Genomic DNA, 14139 nt, shown 5'->3' on the forward strand with positions numbered 1-14139 from the left:
ACATTTAGATTAAAAAGACGGGACGGTAGGAAAATAGTGAAAAAACGGGACGTATGGTCAGCCTAATTATAATACATTAAAAATGTAATTCAGAATAGTTTAAAAAAAATGCTACATGTATTTTCTCATAGTAAAGAACGGATTTATTTAAAAAAAACACATGTAGGATATTGCTCGGTCTGCCGCTTTAAGATGCCTGTTTTACACATAAGCACTTATTTATATATAATTTGTTTTAATTACTGGGTATACAAAATGGCTGCAGTATCCGCCCCATACAAATTATTGGTGCTGCCCAATGATTTAACGTGTCCCTGTGCAGATGCCGTGGCCCTCGGCAGCCCCTGCACCCAAACATGCTCAATCCTTTCAGGAAAGCATTGCACAATGCTCTGCAATATACCAGCATTTTGGGTACTCTGGTATATAATACACATGCAAGGAGTAACGTAGGGGTAACATTACTGCCTTTGAAGTGGGTGTTTTACCTTTTTGTACCCCAGTATCAGCTAATTTGTCACTTTTGACAAGTGACTTTACCTCTCTGTGCCTCATGCACCAAAATTAGATTGCTAGCTCTTCAACGCAGTGCAATCCTACCTGTGCTGTGCTGCACGGGAAAATGTTATTATTTATTAGCCTGTAAAACCATTATTTCCTATTCTCACCTAAAGCAAAATAAAAAAAAAGACAACATAGAAGCAGGTACTTTGGGAGAGTGTCAGAATTGCATGTACAGGGGTTAAACAGGGACACCCGACAGAATGGGGTATGATGGGTTATATTCCCTGTACTCGCCAAGGGAATTAGTATTGCTCGCAGTGCTTTAGAAGTCATCGTACCTGATATTTTGGACGAGGATCGGAGGCTGTCGAATTCCGAGAAGTCGTCTTTTACTGCCCCGTTTAAATTGCTGAAAGGGGCAAAGGACGCGCTTCCTGCAGAGGGATAAAAACCAGGTCATAGCAATTCTTCACCGGGAATCAATACATCACGGTCACTTTGTACCCAGGCTTATCCAAGTATGTATCCTACAGGAGGACGCCATATTTGTAAGGTCCAGTCTCTGCGGAAGTTCCTGTGAAACTGGTTCCAGGCCGAGATTAAATCCATAATTACAGCCCAACTGCTACACTGTCAGTTCCAGTTACAATGAGACTTATCATAACTGGCGGGTTCCTCAGTGTATCTGTGAAATCTAGTACTTTTACTGTTACACAGGGGGTTCTCAACTCCAGTCCTCAAGACCCCCCCCCCAACAGGTCAGGTTTTCAGAATATCCCTGCTTCAGCACAGGTGGCTCAATCAGTCCCTGCTTCAGCACAGGCAGCTCAATCAGTGGTTCAGTCGAAGACTGAGCCACCTGTGCTGACGCAGGGATATCCTGAAAACCTGTCCTGTTGGGGGTCTGGAGGGCAGGAGTTGATGTAACATGAAGAACCCGTCCGCTATCCAATGTCAACACAGACCCAGAGATGGGGTAGTTTTGGTGGGAGGCACCCACGGGTGCCACAGAAACACTGCCCTATATAAATAATTACATCCGCTCATAAACGCGTCAGTCAGCATAGATTGTGTTTAGCACATAGCTGCTGCTCCACACATCTGGCAGCATTGACACAGCTGTGCACACTGATATCTAACAATAAGCTGCCTAACCTCTCCAGTGATAACTATGCGGTCAATGCCCGAATCACAATGTAACCCCCCTCACCCACCCCAAACGTGGTTCTCTCTGCAGACCCCTGGGTGAGATAGTCACAGGGAGCAGAGATAATTAACCCCTATGTAGCCGACCTTACTAAGGGAGAATGGACATAGGTGACCCGCTGCTCTGTGCTGCCGGTGAGCGACGCACGCACACACAGACACCGGAAGTAACATGTGCCCGTCCCGCGCCGTTTTCATTACATTAGAACGGCTCTTGCCCGTGCCACAGTATCAGGACACCGAGCTTTGCTCTGCACGGCCAGGATGGCAGGATACAGAGTGACGGGGGAGGTAATGGTAACACGCCTTATAGGTGCACTGCTCTCCAAGCAGAGGTGGTTGGGAGTGTCATACTCGGCATTGCTTTACAATGCAACATACTAATCTCAATAGCAGAGAAGTGCAGAGCCAGGGGCCCCCTCCTGTGACAGAACCCCCCGGGATACGGAGCTCACATATCGGTGCTTCATGGGATTGAAGGTGCGGGACCCCCGGGGCCGAGACCATTTGGGGTCTTCTTCCAGGAAGCCCCCTCCACTGAGACCACCCTCCCTCCGCACACTTCCTGGCTCACCCCCAACACGCACATAGAACACGCAAATCTATATAGAATTGAACAGTTATTTACGCCCGACAGGCTGCAGAGCGGCAGAAGGGTGACCGCGCATTGAATGGCGTGCACGTGCGATCCAGCGACGCCATGTTAGAATCGCTTGGAAACGCTAAAAATCAAAAGGCATTTTTCTCTAAAAAAAACTGGTAAATGTGGGGAGGCCGCCTAATATATGGGACAATAGTGCACACACGGGTAACTAAAATAAAATTCCAAACTTCTCCGTTAATAGTTGATGGGATCAGTGGCAGCCCCCACCGCCATCGGCGACCATCCCCCACCGCCATCGGCGGCCTGCGCTTTCCTCAGAACCACGATCCCAGGCGTGCACAATTTATTTTAAAGCATCCTCCCCAGCAGTGCCAGATCTTTGCAACACTTTCCTGTATGTGATGATTTGTTGCCAATGTTCCCAGCAGTTTGAGCTGCAAGCTGTAACAATAGATAATGTTCCCTATCATATACAATATAAGGATACATTGTAGCTGCTGAGTCACACTGACTGAAGGATTGATTGAAACTAAAAGGCGGCCATTATGTTAGGCATACAGATGTATAACAGGAGCAGCAAACGATTGCCAGCTTAGGAAAGAATGTAGAATTATACATCCTCACACGCTTTACATATACATATAAAAAGAAATGAGGGGATGTAGTATTGTGGCTGTAAGTAACTGGATATTACCCTGTGCTCTCAGTGCATCTTACCTGTGCTTGATACACTAGCTTTAATTGCAGGAGCAGGTCCCCAGGGGTCTGTGGTAGAATTGGCTGCTCCTGTGCACTGTGGAGGGGCCCAGGGGTCTGCGTTTTTTGGAAGAGGCTGTGTTGATGAACCAGAGTTTGCTCCCCATGGATCAGCAGGAGCAGCTGTCTTTGCACCTGCTACACAAACAGCACACATCATACTGTGACTCACTGTGCTCCGCAGCGCAGGGAGTTCCATTCTAACCAGAGGGACCTTTAACACCTAGAAAAGCCCGGCAGGGACTAAAGAGGACCCCTCTCCCGGAAAGGAAACGTATATATGGGGCATCACTTGTGAGCACAGTCACACGTCTCATACAAGTTTGCACCCCCGCCTTTCCCCATTATCTCTTAGCATACAGCTCTTCCACTGCAGACAGGGATTCTGGGTAATAACATGCAAATGAGAACACAGTTTCACATTTTACTTCAAATCCATTGTAACATGGAGCCCTATACGCTTCTGCTTGCCGCACTACACAGCTTTTGAGCACAGCCTGGGTTACAGAAGTGCATGGCCTGCAACCCTACTCATAGACAGCTGTTTTGACCTTTTGGGTCTCATCAGTGTGAGACTGGGTATACTGGCTCTGCAATGTGAAGCTTAGACCCAGGGTTTTTGTCACTTTTTACCCACTATAACTTATTTAATGTATCTATGGGGTAAAACACAGAAAATCCACATTCGCATTTATTTAACCCTACAAATAATATAATACACAACAGAAACACCCCGACGTCTTATAAATGATCTACAAGTTCCACGCTCTATATCTGCAGAGCTACTTTGTAAAAGGAAAAGCTGAAGCAGGTTCAGACCACAGGACATTGAAATGTAATCTCTCTCCCCCCTCCCCCCCCCCCCATCCCGAGGCAGGAACCCTAATAACAAAAACACACTCCGCATAACACAGCCTGTTCCGGAGGCTCGGATGTCAGTATGACTCAGAACAATAAGCCTCAGTGTAATTGCAATCTAAACAAGGCTGCGTTCATGCGCGAGAGAAGTTACGCACCCACAGGCTCATCTCTGCTTCTATACCTATCCACTCGCACTCCCCAGACCCTCCATCCTGCTGCACCCACAACCCATATCCGCACCCTACTGCTCACCGAGGTTCCCGGAGGCAATAAAACGGTTTTATAAAGTCCTGTGCCCCCTTCCCTCAGCTCTGCGGTTACCTGTGCGAGGTACTGGTCGGGGGGGTTGGGTTTTTGTGTAGAAGAGTCACAGAAACGTATGCTTTTCCTTCCTGCAGCGAAGGAAGAGCGGTTTCGCTCCCTGATTTTACCTGTGCAACGTCTACAAATACGGAAAAATAAAAACCTTTCACGGAATAGGTTGTCTGTCTCTGCCTCCTTAACCCCTACACTGCCAGAGGCGATGCGCTGCTTTGCAACCTGTCGTAGACCCGCTTGGGCAGTGGAGAGGACTCAGGTTTATCCGTCCGCTGCGCTCTTACCAAAAGACTGCCAGGGATCGGAGGAGGCTGGAGAGGCGGCAGCTCCCCCCCAGGGGTCTGGGTGGCTGTTAGTTGGCACTGTTCTTGCCCAGGGCTCGGGTTTGGAGGTCGTGGTGGCCGCGGACGGCAGGGCATCTACCAGGTCCAACAAAGAGGTTTGCTGCTGCGACTGGGAAAAAGGGAAGAACTTATACAGAGGACAAAACAAGGACCCAAACTGGTGCACATAATGCCGCCCCGGTGAGAGCCCGGACAGAACCGCGGGACGGGTTACCATCAACAAATGCAAAAACATCATATCATCAAAAATAAAAGTGAATCATAACAACTTTATTTCATATATAGCGCGTTTCTCCAATGGGACTCAGAGCGTCACAGTGACAGTATAGCGCGCGGTACGCAGCACGTAGGAATGTTACAGTATAGCGCGTGGTACGCAGCACATAGGAATGTTACAGTATAGCGCGCGGTACGCAGCACATAGGAATGTTACAGTATAGCGCGCGGTACGCAGCACATAGGAATGTTACAGTATAGCGCGCGGTACGCAGCACGTAGGAATGTTACAGTATAGCGCGCGGTACGCAGCACAGAGGAATGTTACAGTATAGCGCGTGGTACGCAGCACATAGGAATGTTACAGTATAGCGCGCGGTACGCAGCACATAGGAATGTTACAGTATAGTGCGCGGTACGCAGCACAGAGGAATGTTACAGTATAGCGCGCGGTACGCAGCACATAGGAATGTTACAGTATAGCGCGTGGTACGCAGCACAGAGGAATGTTACAGTATAGCGCGTGGTACGCAGCACATAGGAATGTTACAGTATAGCGCGTGGTACGCAGCACATAGGAATGTTACAGTATAGCGCGCGGTACGCAGCACATAGGAATGTTACAGTATAGTGCGCGGTACGCAGCACAGAGGAATGTTACAGTATAGCGCGCGGTACGCAGCACATAGGAATGTTACAGTATAGCGCGCGGTACGCAGCACATAGGAATGTTACAGTATAGCGCGCGGTATGCGGCACATAGGAATGTTACAGTATAGCGCGCGGTACGCAGCACATAGGAATGTTACAGTATAGCGCGCGGTACGCGGCACATAGGAATGTTACAGTATAGCGCGCGGTACGCAGCACATAGGAATGTTACAGTATAGCGCGCGGTACGCAGCACATAGGAATGTTACAGTATAGCGCGCGGTACGCAGCACATAGGAATGTTACAGTATAGCGCGCGGTACTCAGCACATAGGAATGTTACAGTATAGCGCGTGGTACGCAGCACATAGGAATGTTACAGTATAGCGCGCGGTACGCAGCACATAGGAATGTTACAGTATAGCGCGCGGTACGCAGCACATAGGAATGTTACAGTATAGCGCGCGGTACGCAGCACATAGGAATGTTACAGTATAGCGCGTGGTACGCAGCACATAGGAATGTTACAGTATAGCGCGCGGTACGCAGCACATAGGAATGTTACAGTATAGCGCGCGGTACGCAGCACATAGGAATGTTACAGTATAGCGCGCGGTACGCAGCACATAGGAATGTTACAGTATAGCGCGCGGTACGCAGCACAGAGGAATGTTACAGTATAGCGCGCGGTACGCAGCACATAGGAATGTTACAGTATAGCGTGCGGTACGCAGCACAGCACATAGGAATGTTACAGTATAGCGCACGGTACGCGGCACATAGGAATGTTACAGTATAGCGCGCGGTACTCAGCACATAGGAATGTTACAGTATAGCGCGCTGTATGCAGCACATAGGAATGTTACAGTATAGCGCGCGGTACGCAGCACATAGGAATGTTACATTATATCGCGCGGTACGCAGCACATAGGAATGTTACAGTATAGCGCGCGGTACGCAGCACATAGGATTGGTACAGTATAGCGCGCGGTACGCAGCACATAGGAATGTTACAGTATAGCGCGCGGTACGCAGCACATAGGAATGTTACAGTATAGCGCGTGGTACGCAGCACATAGGAATGTTACAGTATAGCGCGCGGTACGCAGCACATAGGAATGTTACAGTATAGCGCGCGGTACGCAGCACGTAGGAATGTTACAGTATAGCGCGCGGTACGCAGCACATAGGAATGTTACAGTATAGCGCGTGGTACGCAACACGTAGGAATGTTACAGTATAGCGCGCGGTACGTAGCACATAGGAATGTTACAGTATAGCGCGCGGTACGCAGCACATAGGAATGTTACAGTATAGCGCGCGGTACGCAGCACAGAGGAATGTTACAGTATAGCGCGCAGTACGCAGCACATAGGAATGTTACAGTATAGCGCGCAGTACGCAGCACATAGGAATGTTACAGTATAGCGCGCGGTACTCAGCACATAGGAATGTTACAGTATAGCGCGCGGTACGCAGCACATAGGAATGTTACAGTATAGCGCGCGGTACGCAGCACATAGGAATGTTACAGTATAGCGCGCGGTACGCAGCACATAGGAATGTTACAGTATAGCGCGCGGTACGCAGCACATAGGAATGTTACAGTATAACGCGCGGTACGCAGCACATAGGAATGTTACAGTATAGCGCGCGGTACGCAGCTCATAGGAATGTTACAGTATAGCGCGCGGTACGCAGCACATAGGAATGTTACAGTATAGCGCGCGGCACGCAGCTCATAGGAATGTTACAGTATAGCGCGCGGTACGCGACACAGGAATGTTACAGTATAGCGCGCGGTACGCAGCACATAGGAATGTTACAGTATAGCGCGCGGTACGCAGCACGTAGGAATGTTACAGTATAGCGCGCGGTACGCAGCACATAGGAATGTTACAGTATAGCGCGCGGTACGCAGCACGTAGGAATGTTACAGTATAGCGCGTGGTACGCAACACGTAGGAATGTTACAGTATAGCGCGCGGTACGCGGCACATAGGAATGTTACAGTATAGCGCGCGGTACGCGGCACATAGGAATGTTACAGTATAGCGCGCGGTACGCGGCACATAGGAATGTTACAGTATAGCGCGCGGTACGCAGCACATAGGAATGTTACAGTATAGCGCGCGGTACTCAGCACATAGGAATGTTACAGTATAGCGCGCGGTACGCAGCACAGAGGAATGTTACAGTATAGCACGCGGTACGCAGCACATAGGAATGTTACAGTATAGCGCGCGGTACGCAGCACAGAGGAATGTTACAGTATAGCGCGCGGTTCGCAGCACAGAGGAATGTTACAGTATAGCGCGCGGTACGCAGCACATAGGAATGTTACAGTATAGCGCGCGGTACGCAGCACATAGGAATGTTACAGTATAGCGCGCGGTACGCAGCACATAGGAATGTTACAGTATAGCGCGCGGTACGCAGCACATAGGAATGTTACAGTATAGCGCGCGGTACGCAGCACATAGGAATGTTACAGTATAGCGCGCGGTACGCAGCACATAGGAATGTTACAGTATAGCGCGCGGTACGCAGCACATAGGAATGTTACAGTATAGCACGCGGTACGCAGCACATAGGAATGTTACAGTATAGCGCGCGGTACGCAGCACATAGGAATGTTACAGTATAGCACGCGGTACGCAGCACATAGGAATGTTACAGTATAGCGCGCGGTACGCAGCACATAGGAATGTTACAGTATAGCGCGCGGTACGCAGCACGTAGGAATGTTACAGTATAGCGCGCGGTACGCAGCACATAGGAATGTTACAGTATAGCGCGCGGTATGCAGCACATAGGAATGTTACAGTATAGCGCGCGGTCCGCAGCACAGAGGAATGTTACAGTATAGCGCGCGGTACGCAGCACATAGGAATGTTACAGTATAGCGCGCGGTACGCACCACAGAGGAATGTTACAGTATAGCGCGCGGTACGCAGCACATAGGAATGTTACAGTATAGCGCGCGGTACGCAGCACAGAGGAATGTTACAGTATAGCGCGCGGTACGCAGCACATAGGAATGTTACAGTATAGCGCGCGGTACGCAGCACATAAGAATGTTACAGACACAGCCCCTGCCCAGAAGAGCTCACACTCTATGTTTATGATGCCTGGGGCACAGGGAGATAAAGTGACTCGCCCAAGGTCACATGGAGTGGACACTGTGTCCTTGTTTACAGGCTCACTGACCAACTCCTTCATCACATAGCAGGTTAGAGGAGAAAGCTGTGAGGGGTTTCTGCTGAATTTATTTGGATCCATCGCATGGATCGGACATTTATGTCTCTGTTTTAAAAAGAGCAGATGAATCAAACCACATAATCTGCTGACTGTAGTCTCCATATCTAACCAGGCCTCCAATAACACATTCATTGTCAGCTCTCTGGGCGAGGGGATCATTGTGCTGCCCTCTGTGTTCCTTTCACCATAAAATATGTGTGTGTGTGGCGTTAGATTGCAAGCTCTGCAGGGCAGGGACGTGCCTTATTCTCTTACACCCTCGGTGTGTCTGCTAACGAGATAAATAACAAGAAGAGGGGTTGCTCGTGCCAAGATGAGGAATAGGAAACACTCACCTTCTTTTTGGGCATTTTGATGGTGCTTTTGCGGCTCTCCTCCAGAGCCATCTGTAACCGCAGATTATCGCCCCGCCGCATGCGTTCCTCCTGCAGGAAAACACACAGGCACTTCTTATGTGCAGCTGGGACCCTGGGAAGCCACCCTCACTGTGGTGTCCCTGCAGTGCTCTGCGTGTGTAACCTAAAGCACTGCATCACAACTAACACAATGTGTCACATCACTGCTGCAAACCTGACACAATGTGTCACAGCTGCAAACCTGCCACAACGTGACACATCGCAGCACTGCAAACCTGACACAATGTGTCACATCACAGCACTGCAAACCTGATACAATGTGTCACATCACAGCACTGCAAACCTGACACAATGTGTCACATCACAGCACTACAAACCTGACACAATGTGTCACACCACAGCAGTGCAAACCTGACACAATGTGTCACATCACAGCTGCAAACCTGACACAATGTGTCACATCACAGCTGCAAACCTGATACAATGTGTCACATCACAGCACTGCAAACCTGATACAATGTGTCACATCACAGCACTGCAAACCTGACACAATGTGTCACATCACAGCACTGCAAACCTGATACAATGTGTCACATCACAGCACTGCAAACCTGACACAATGTGTCACATCACAGCTGCAAACCTGATACAATGTGACACATCACAGCTGCAAACCTGATACAATGTGACACATCACAGCACTGCAAACCTGATACAATGTGTCAGAGAGGGCGCGGAGCCTCCAAGAGTCTTACCTTCTCCGGAGCTGGAATTTCTTCCTGCAGCATCGCGTTGTCATGGCTCTGTGACCTCATATGGCGCCACGTTGCCATGACAACGTGGCGTCACATGGCACCGTGACGTAGGGGGAGGAGATGCCACTCCGGATAAGATAAGAGGCCCCTCCACAACCCCCGCAAAACTCCTAGACGGCCCTGCTGGGACTTATTGAAATTATACAGTGACACCAATGTAGTTATCATCAGATGATTGTCTACATTGCTGTTCTTAAGTAGTGTTATTCTACAATTGTGCCCGTTTTCATGGGGATGGAGTGAGAAATATATAAGATATGAGGAAAAATGTAAGGGGTCCCTTTCTTTCTGAACAGTGTGTGTGTGTATGTGTGTGTACACACACACAGACACACAACCCTCACACGCACACACGCACACACCCTCATGCTCACACACACACCCTTACACACACACAGACACACAACGCACACACACCCTTATGCTCACACACACACCCTCACACACACACAGACACACAACCCTCACACGCACACACGCACACACACCCTCATGCTCACACACACACCCTCACGCACACACACACACACACACATGCTCACACACACACACACACATGAGGATATTTCTCCGAGCGTGCGAATGTCCTGATATTTCCATGTTGGGAGATGTGGAGACACTCACCTGCTCCGCCACCTCCCTGCTCATGGCCAGGGCCAGCTGTAACTGCAGCTCCTCCTCTCCGCTGGTCTGCGGTCGGGCCTGCTCCAGCTCAGAGGAGACCCGGGGGGACGTAGCTGTGAGGGGGGGGAGGGGAGAAACAGACCACAATGCATTGCAACACACACAACTGGCAAGCACGAGAACCACAGCGGTATTTTATAACGGACAACTTTTAATGGCGGTCAGGCCAAGAAAGTACCTGGGTCTTTGAAACAGTCGAGTGTGAAAAACAATGTATTTTATAGCAGTTACGCTGATTCTGATGCTTATTAAAAACTCTGCAGTAAAATGAGCAGCCCCCCACAGGCGGAGATACCACCCCCCTCCCCCCCACAGGCGGAGGAGATACAGATAAGGAGTTATTAGGAAATCACAATGTTTGCAGATTAATATTTCTCAAAAGTGGGAAAATATGGAGAAGACAAACATTTTGGACAATGGGTTAGACCGGGGGTGGGCATCTCCTAGGTCCTCAAGGGCCACCAACAGGTCAGGTTTTCAAGATAGATCTGCTTCGGCACAGGTGGCTCAAACAGTGGCTAAGTCTTTGACTGGATATCCGTGCTTCAGCACAGGTGGCTCAATCAATCCTATTGATCCATGTGACACTGGACCTTTAAACTTTAAACCCACAGCTAGCTCAGCTGGAGCGCGTACTGGCACTTACTTTGGAGGTAATTATCACCGGGAGCAGGGGAAACCCGCAGCTCAAATTAACGTGGTTCAGCTCTGGAGACCCCTAGCAAAAAATAGTCTTGGATTGTTCCTATAAGAACTTTGTCAGCCTGTGTTTTTCTGCCCTCCATGCCTGGTATATTTGTGGTTAGATAAAGGACTTTTTTCAGGGGACTGCTTGGATGCCTGATCAGTCTTTCTGCGTTGCTGATTTGAAAAGTTCTCACTTTGTAAGGCCAAAGTGACCTGAACATCAAAACATCAGAGATACTACAACTGAGTGAAACAGTCTTCTAATTAGCAAGGGAAGGTTCCTGAACCGAAGAGCGTACATTCTAATGGGTGGGGCAGAGGAGAGAAGGGAGGGACTTCACCTCTAAAGGTTTATAAGATCCAATATTACACGTTTTAGTGTCCCCACTAAAAGAAGCAGCACGGAACATGATGGAAGTAAATATACACTGCGCCTCTTTTTAGTGCATAATCCACTATTTCTATAATATGAAAAGGTTATCACACTGACCCCGTTATATTTGCTGCTGTTTTACAATCAGTGAATAACCTTCCTTTGTGATAAGGAAATAATGTTTGTTTCTCCATGGCACAGACATTCACGGTCACCGAGCAGTGAGAAACAGGGGAACCATGGGGGGACTGCCCCCACAAAGATATGGAATGGGACATTGGATCCCGGCTGGAATCTCCGCCACCGGCTGCTACTATGGTATGTTTTATTTCTAGTTGGGGTAGGGGGTTAATTTGAGGGGCTTTTACCGGTTAGGGAAGGTGGTTAAGTTAAAGGGTTTTAGGGGTTAGGGTAGGAGATTTCAGGTAGGGCATAGCGGCAAAGTGGCCGGCAGCATGTTCCAACGGCAGGGTGAGTCACGGCGGTCATTTGGTCACGGCGAAATGCCAGCGGCCAAATGTCCTAGGCCGACAAAGATATACCCTATAATTGTAACCAGGATTACATCTGTCTCTGCTGCATGCCAGAGACACGCACAGAGAAAGCCTCAAACACTACAACCCTTCTTCCATATAGCAGGTCATCCTTCTTCTAGCATCCAGGCAGAAACAAATTCCTGGGGGTTGGGGGCTTGGGGGGAGGGGGGGATGGGCGTCCTCCGCAAAACCAATATGATGAGCTAAACAGACGGGAAGCAGGGCAAGAGTTTTGGGACGCCGGGGTCATTCGGATTCATTCTTTGAATTCCGCCTGTGTGTGGAACATTCTCTGCCTCCCGGATCTGCCGACCAGGAGCAAAAAAAAAAAAACGTAACCGTGTGTTGTCAAAATAACTCTGGGCCCAGGACATGCTCGGAAACGAGGAGGTAACTCCCAATGGATTATACTTCCTGGCAACACATGTTATAAATAAATAACATGCTGGGAGGGGGTATCATCTGGTTACAAACGCCTGCTGCACCACTGGTATCATGTAGGCCAGGGGCGGCCAACTCCAGACCTCAAGAGCCCCCAGCAGGTCAGGTATTCAGGATCTCAGCTTCAGCACAGGAGGCTCAATCAGTCCCTGCTTCAGCACATGTGGATCAGTCAGTCCCTGCTTCAGCACAGGTGGCTCAATCAGTCCCTGCTTCAGAACAGGTGGCTCAATCAGTCCCTGCTTCAGCACAGGTGGCTCAATCAGTGGCTCAGTCTTTGACTGCACTACCTGTGCTGAAACAGGGATATCCTGAAAACCTGACCTGTTGGTTGCTCTTGGGGACTGGAATTGTAAGCTTTGCACATTTTGGTCAGAAAGTCACTTATATTACATACCGGGGCGTAGCTAAAGCCCGGCCCCTCTCCCCCCCCCCCCCCCGCTCTTAGGGGGCCCACTCCCCCCCTGTCTGTGCGCTGTAGGAAGCACAGAGGGAAATCCCTTCCCCTGCAGGTGGGCGGGGCCTGGGTCAGGGGGCGGGGCCCTGAGATGCAGTAGGAAGGACAGAGGGGAAATCCCTTCCTCTGCAGAGCCTCAGTTGGTGGGCGGGGCCTATGTCAGGGGTGGGGCCTCAAGTAGTGCAGCGCGGGGCTGGAGATGAAACAGGCTGGGAAAGGTGAGAGAGAGAGGGGAAGAGTTAAATCACGGGGGAAAAAAACGACATGAAAAGGGAAGAAGAGACAGAGAAAATGATGTACAAGAGGGAGGGGTGAGAGAGGCAAAGAGAGAGAGAGGCAGAGAGAGGCAAAGAGAGAGAGAGGCAGAGAGAGAGAGAGAGGCAGAGAAAGAGAGGCAAAGAGAGAGAGGGGCAAAGAGAGGGAGTAGAGAGAGAGATGAGGGGAAGGGAAAGAGAAAACATATGCTGGGAAAAGAAGCCTCAGGTTGTTAGAGAGAGGATGTATATGAAGAGAGGTGAATCTGTAAAGTGGTGCTACAAAAATCTAGCAAGAATAATGTCCAGGGCGGAAGAGAGAGAAATGTTTTCCATGCAATTAGATAGATCAGGCTCTGAGAACGCTCTGTGCCATCATGGCCATAGGAACCAACATGTGAGTCTGTAGGAAACAGACCTATAACTGAAGCCCCGCAACACAGCAGCCCAACAGGTAAGGCCAACGGATCCCAACAGCTCTAGGTTTAGGCAGATATAGCATTTAGTAGGCAGCTGGATAGCTAAACACGGTACCCTTTCGACCGGCCACACAGGAAGCAATGCATGTCCTCACGAACCACTGCTACTGCAGGTAACGCGTCTCATCCTCTCTGCGTGAGGCCGTTTGTAGAAGATCCGTAGAGGTGAGCAAAAACAAAGCAAAAAAATGCATAAAAGCAGGAGAACTGGAGGCTAGATACTACATATCAAAAATTTATATTTGGTAACGCGCCAGCTACGCCGGGAAACGCGTCAGAGGTATCATATTTTCGTCTTCGTTTTGGCATGAGGCTTCCATACAGCCTCCAGTTCTC

The 14139-nt window shown here is 49.5% G+C and overlaps 1 protein-coding gene across 3 annotated transcripts in view; it reads right to left on the reverse strand.

Moving 5' to 3' along the window:
• Nucleotides 1–14139, reverse strand: part of EPN2 (epsin 2) — a 34374-nt gene that overhangs the window by 9205 nt on the left and 11030 nt on the right. Inside the window, exons 1-6 of one of the 3 annotated variants that reach the window (XM_075565802.1) lie at nucleotides 13859–13877; nucleotides 10517–10629; nucleotides 9056–9146; nucleotides 4534–4704; nucleotides 3032–3208; nucleotides 843–938 (exon numbers count right to left, since the gene is read on the reverse strand). In XM_075565802.1, coding sequence (XP_075421917.1) covers nucleotides 843–938; nucleotides 3032–3208; nucleotides 4534–4704; nucleotides 9056–9146; nucleotides 10517–10540 — 559 coding nt within the window. In that variant the 5' untranslated portion in view covers nucleotides 10541–10629; nucleotides 13859–13877. Of the gene's footprint in view, nucleotides 1–842; nucleotides 939–3031; nucleotides 3209–4533; nucleotides 4705–9055; nucleotides 9147–10516; nucleotides 10630–13858; nucleotides 13878–14139 lie in introns of those variants that run through there. The other 2 variants (XM_075565800.1, XM_075565801.1) reach the window with 2 other exon arrangements.

This window comes from Ascaphus truei, chromosome 11 (assembly GCF_040206685.1).
Source record: "Ascaphus truei isolate aAscTru1 chromosome 11, aAscTru1.hap1, whole genome shotgun sequence".
Lineage (NCBI taxonomy): Eukaryota > Metazoa > Chordata > Amphibia > Anura > Ascaphidae > Ascaphus > Ascaphus truei.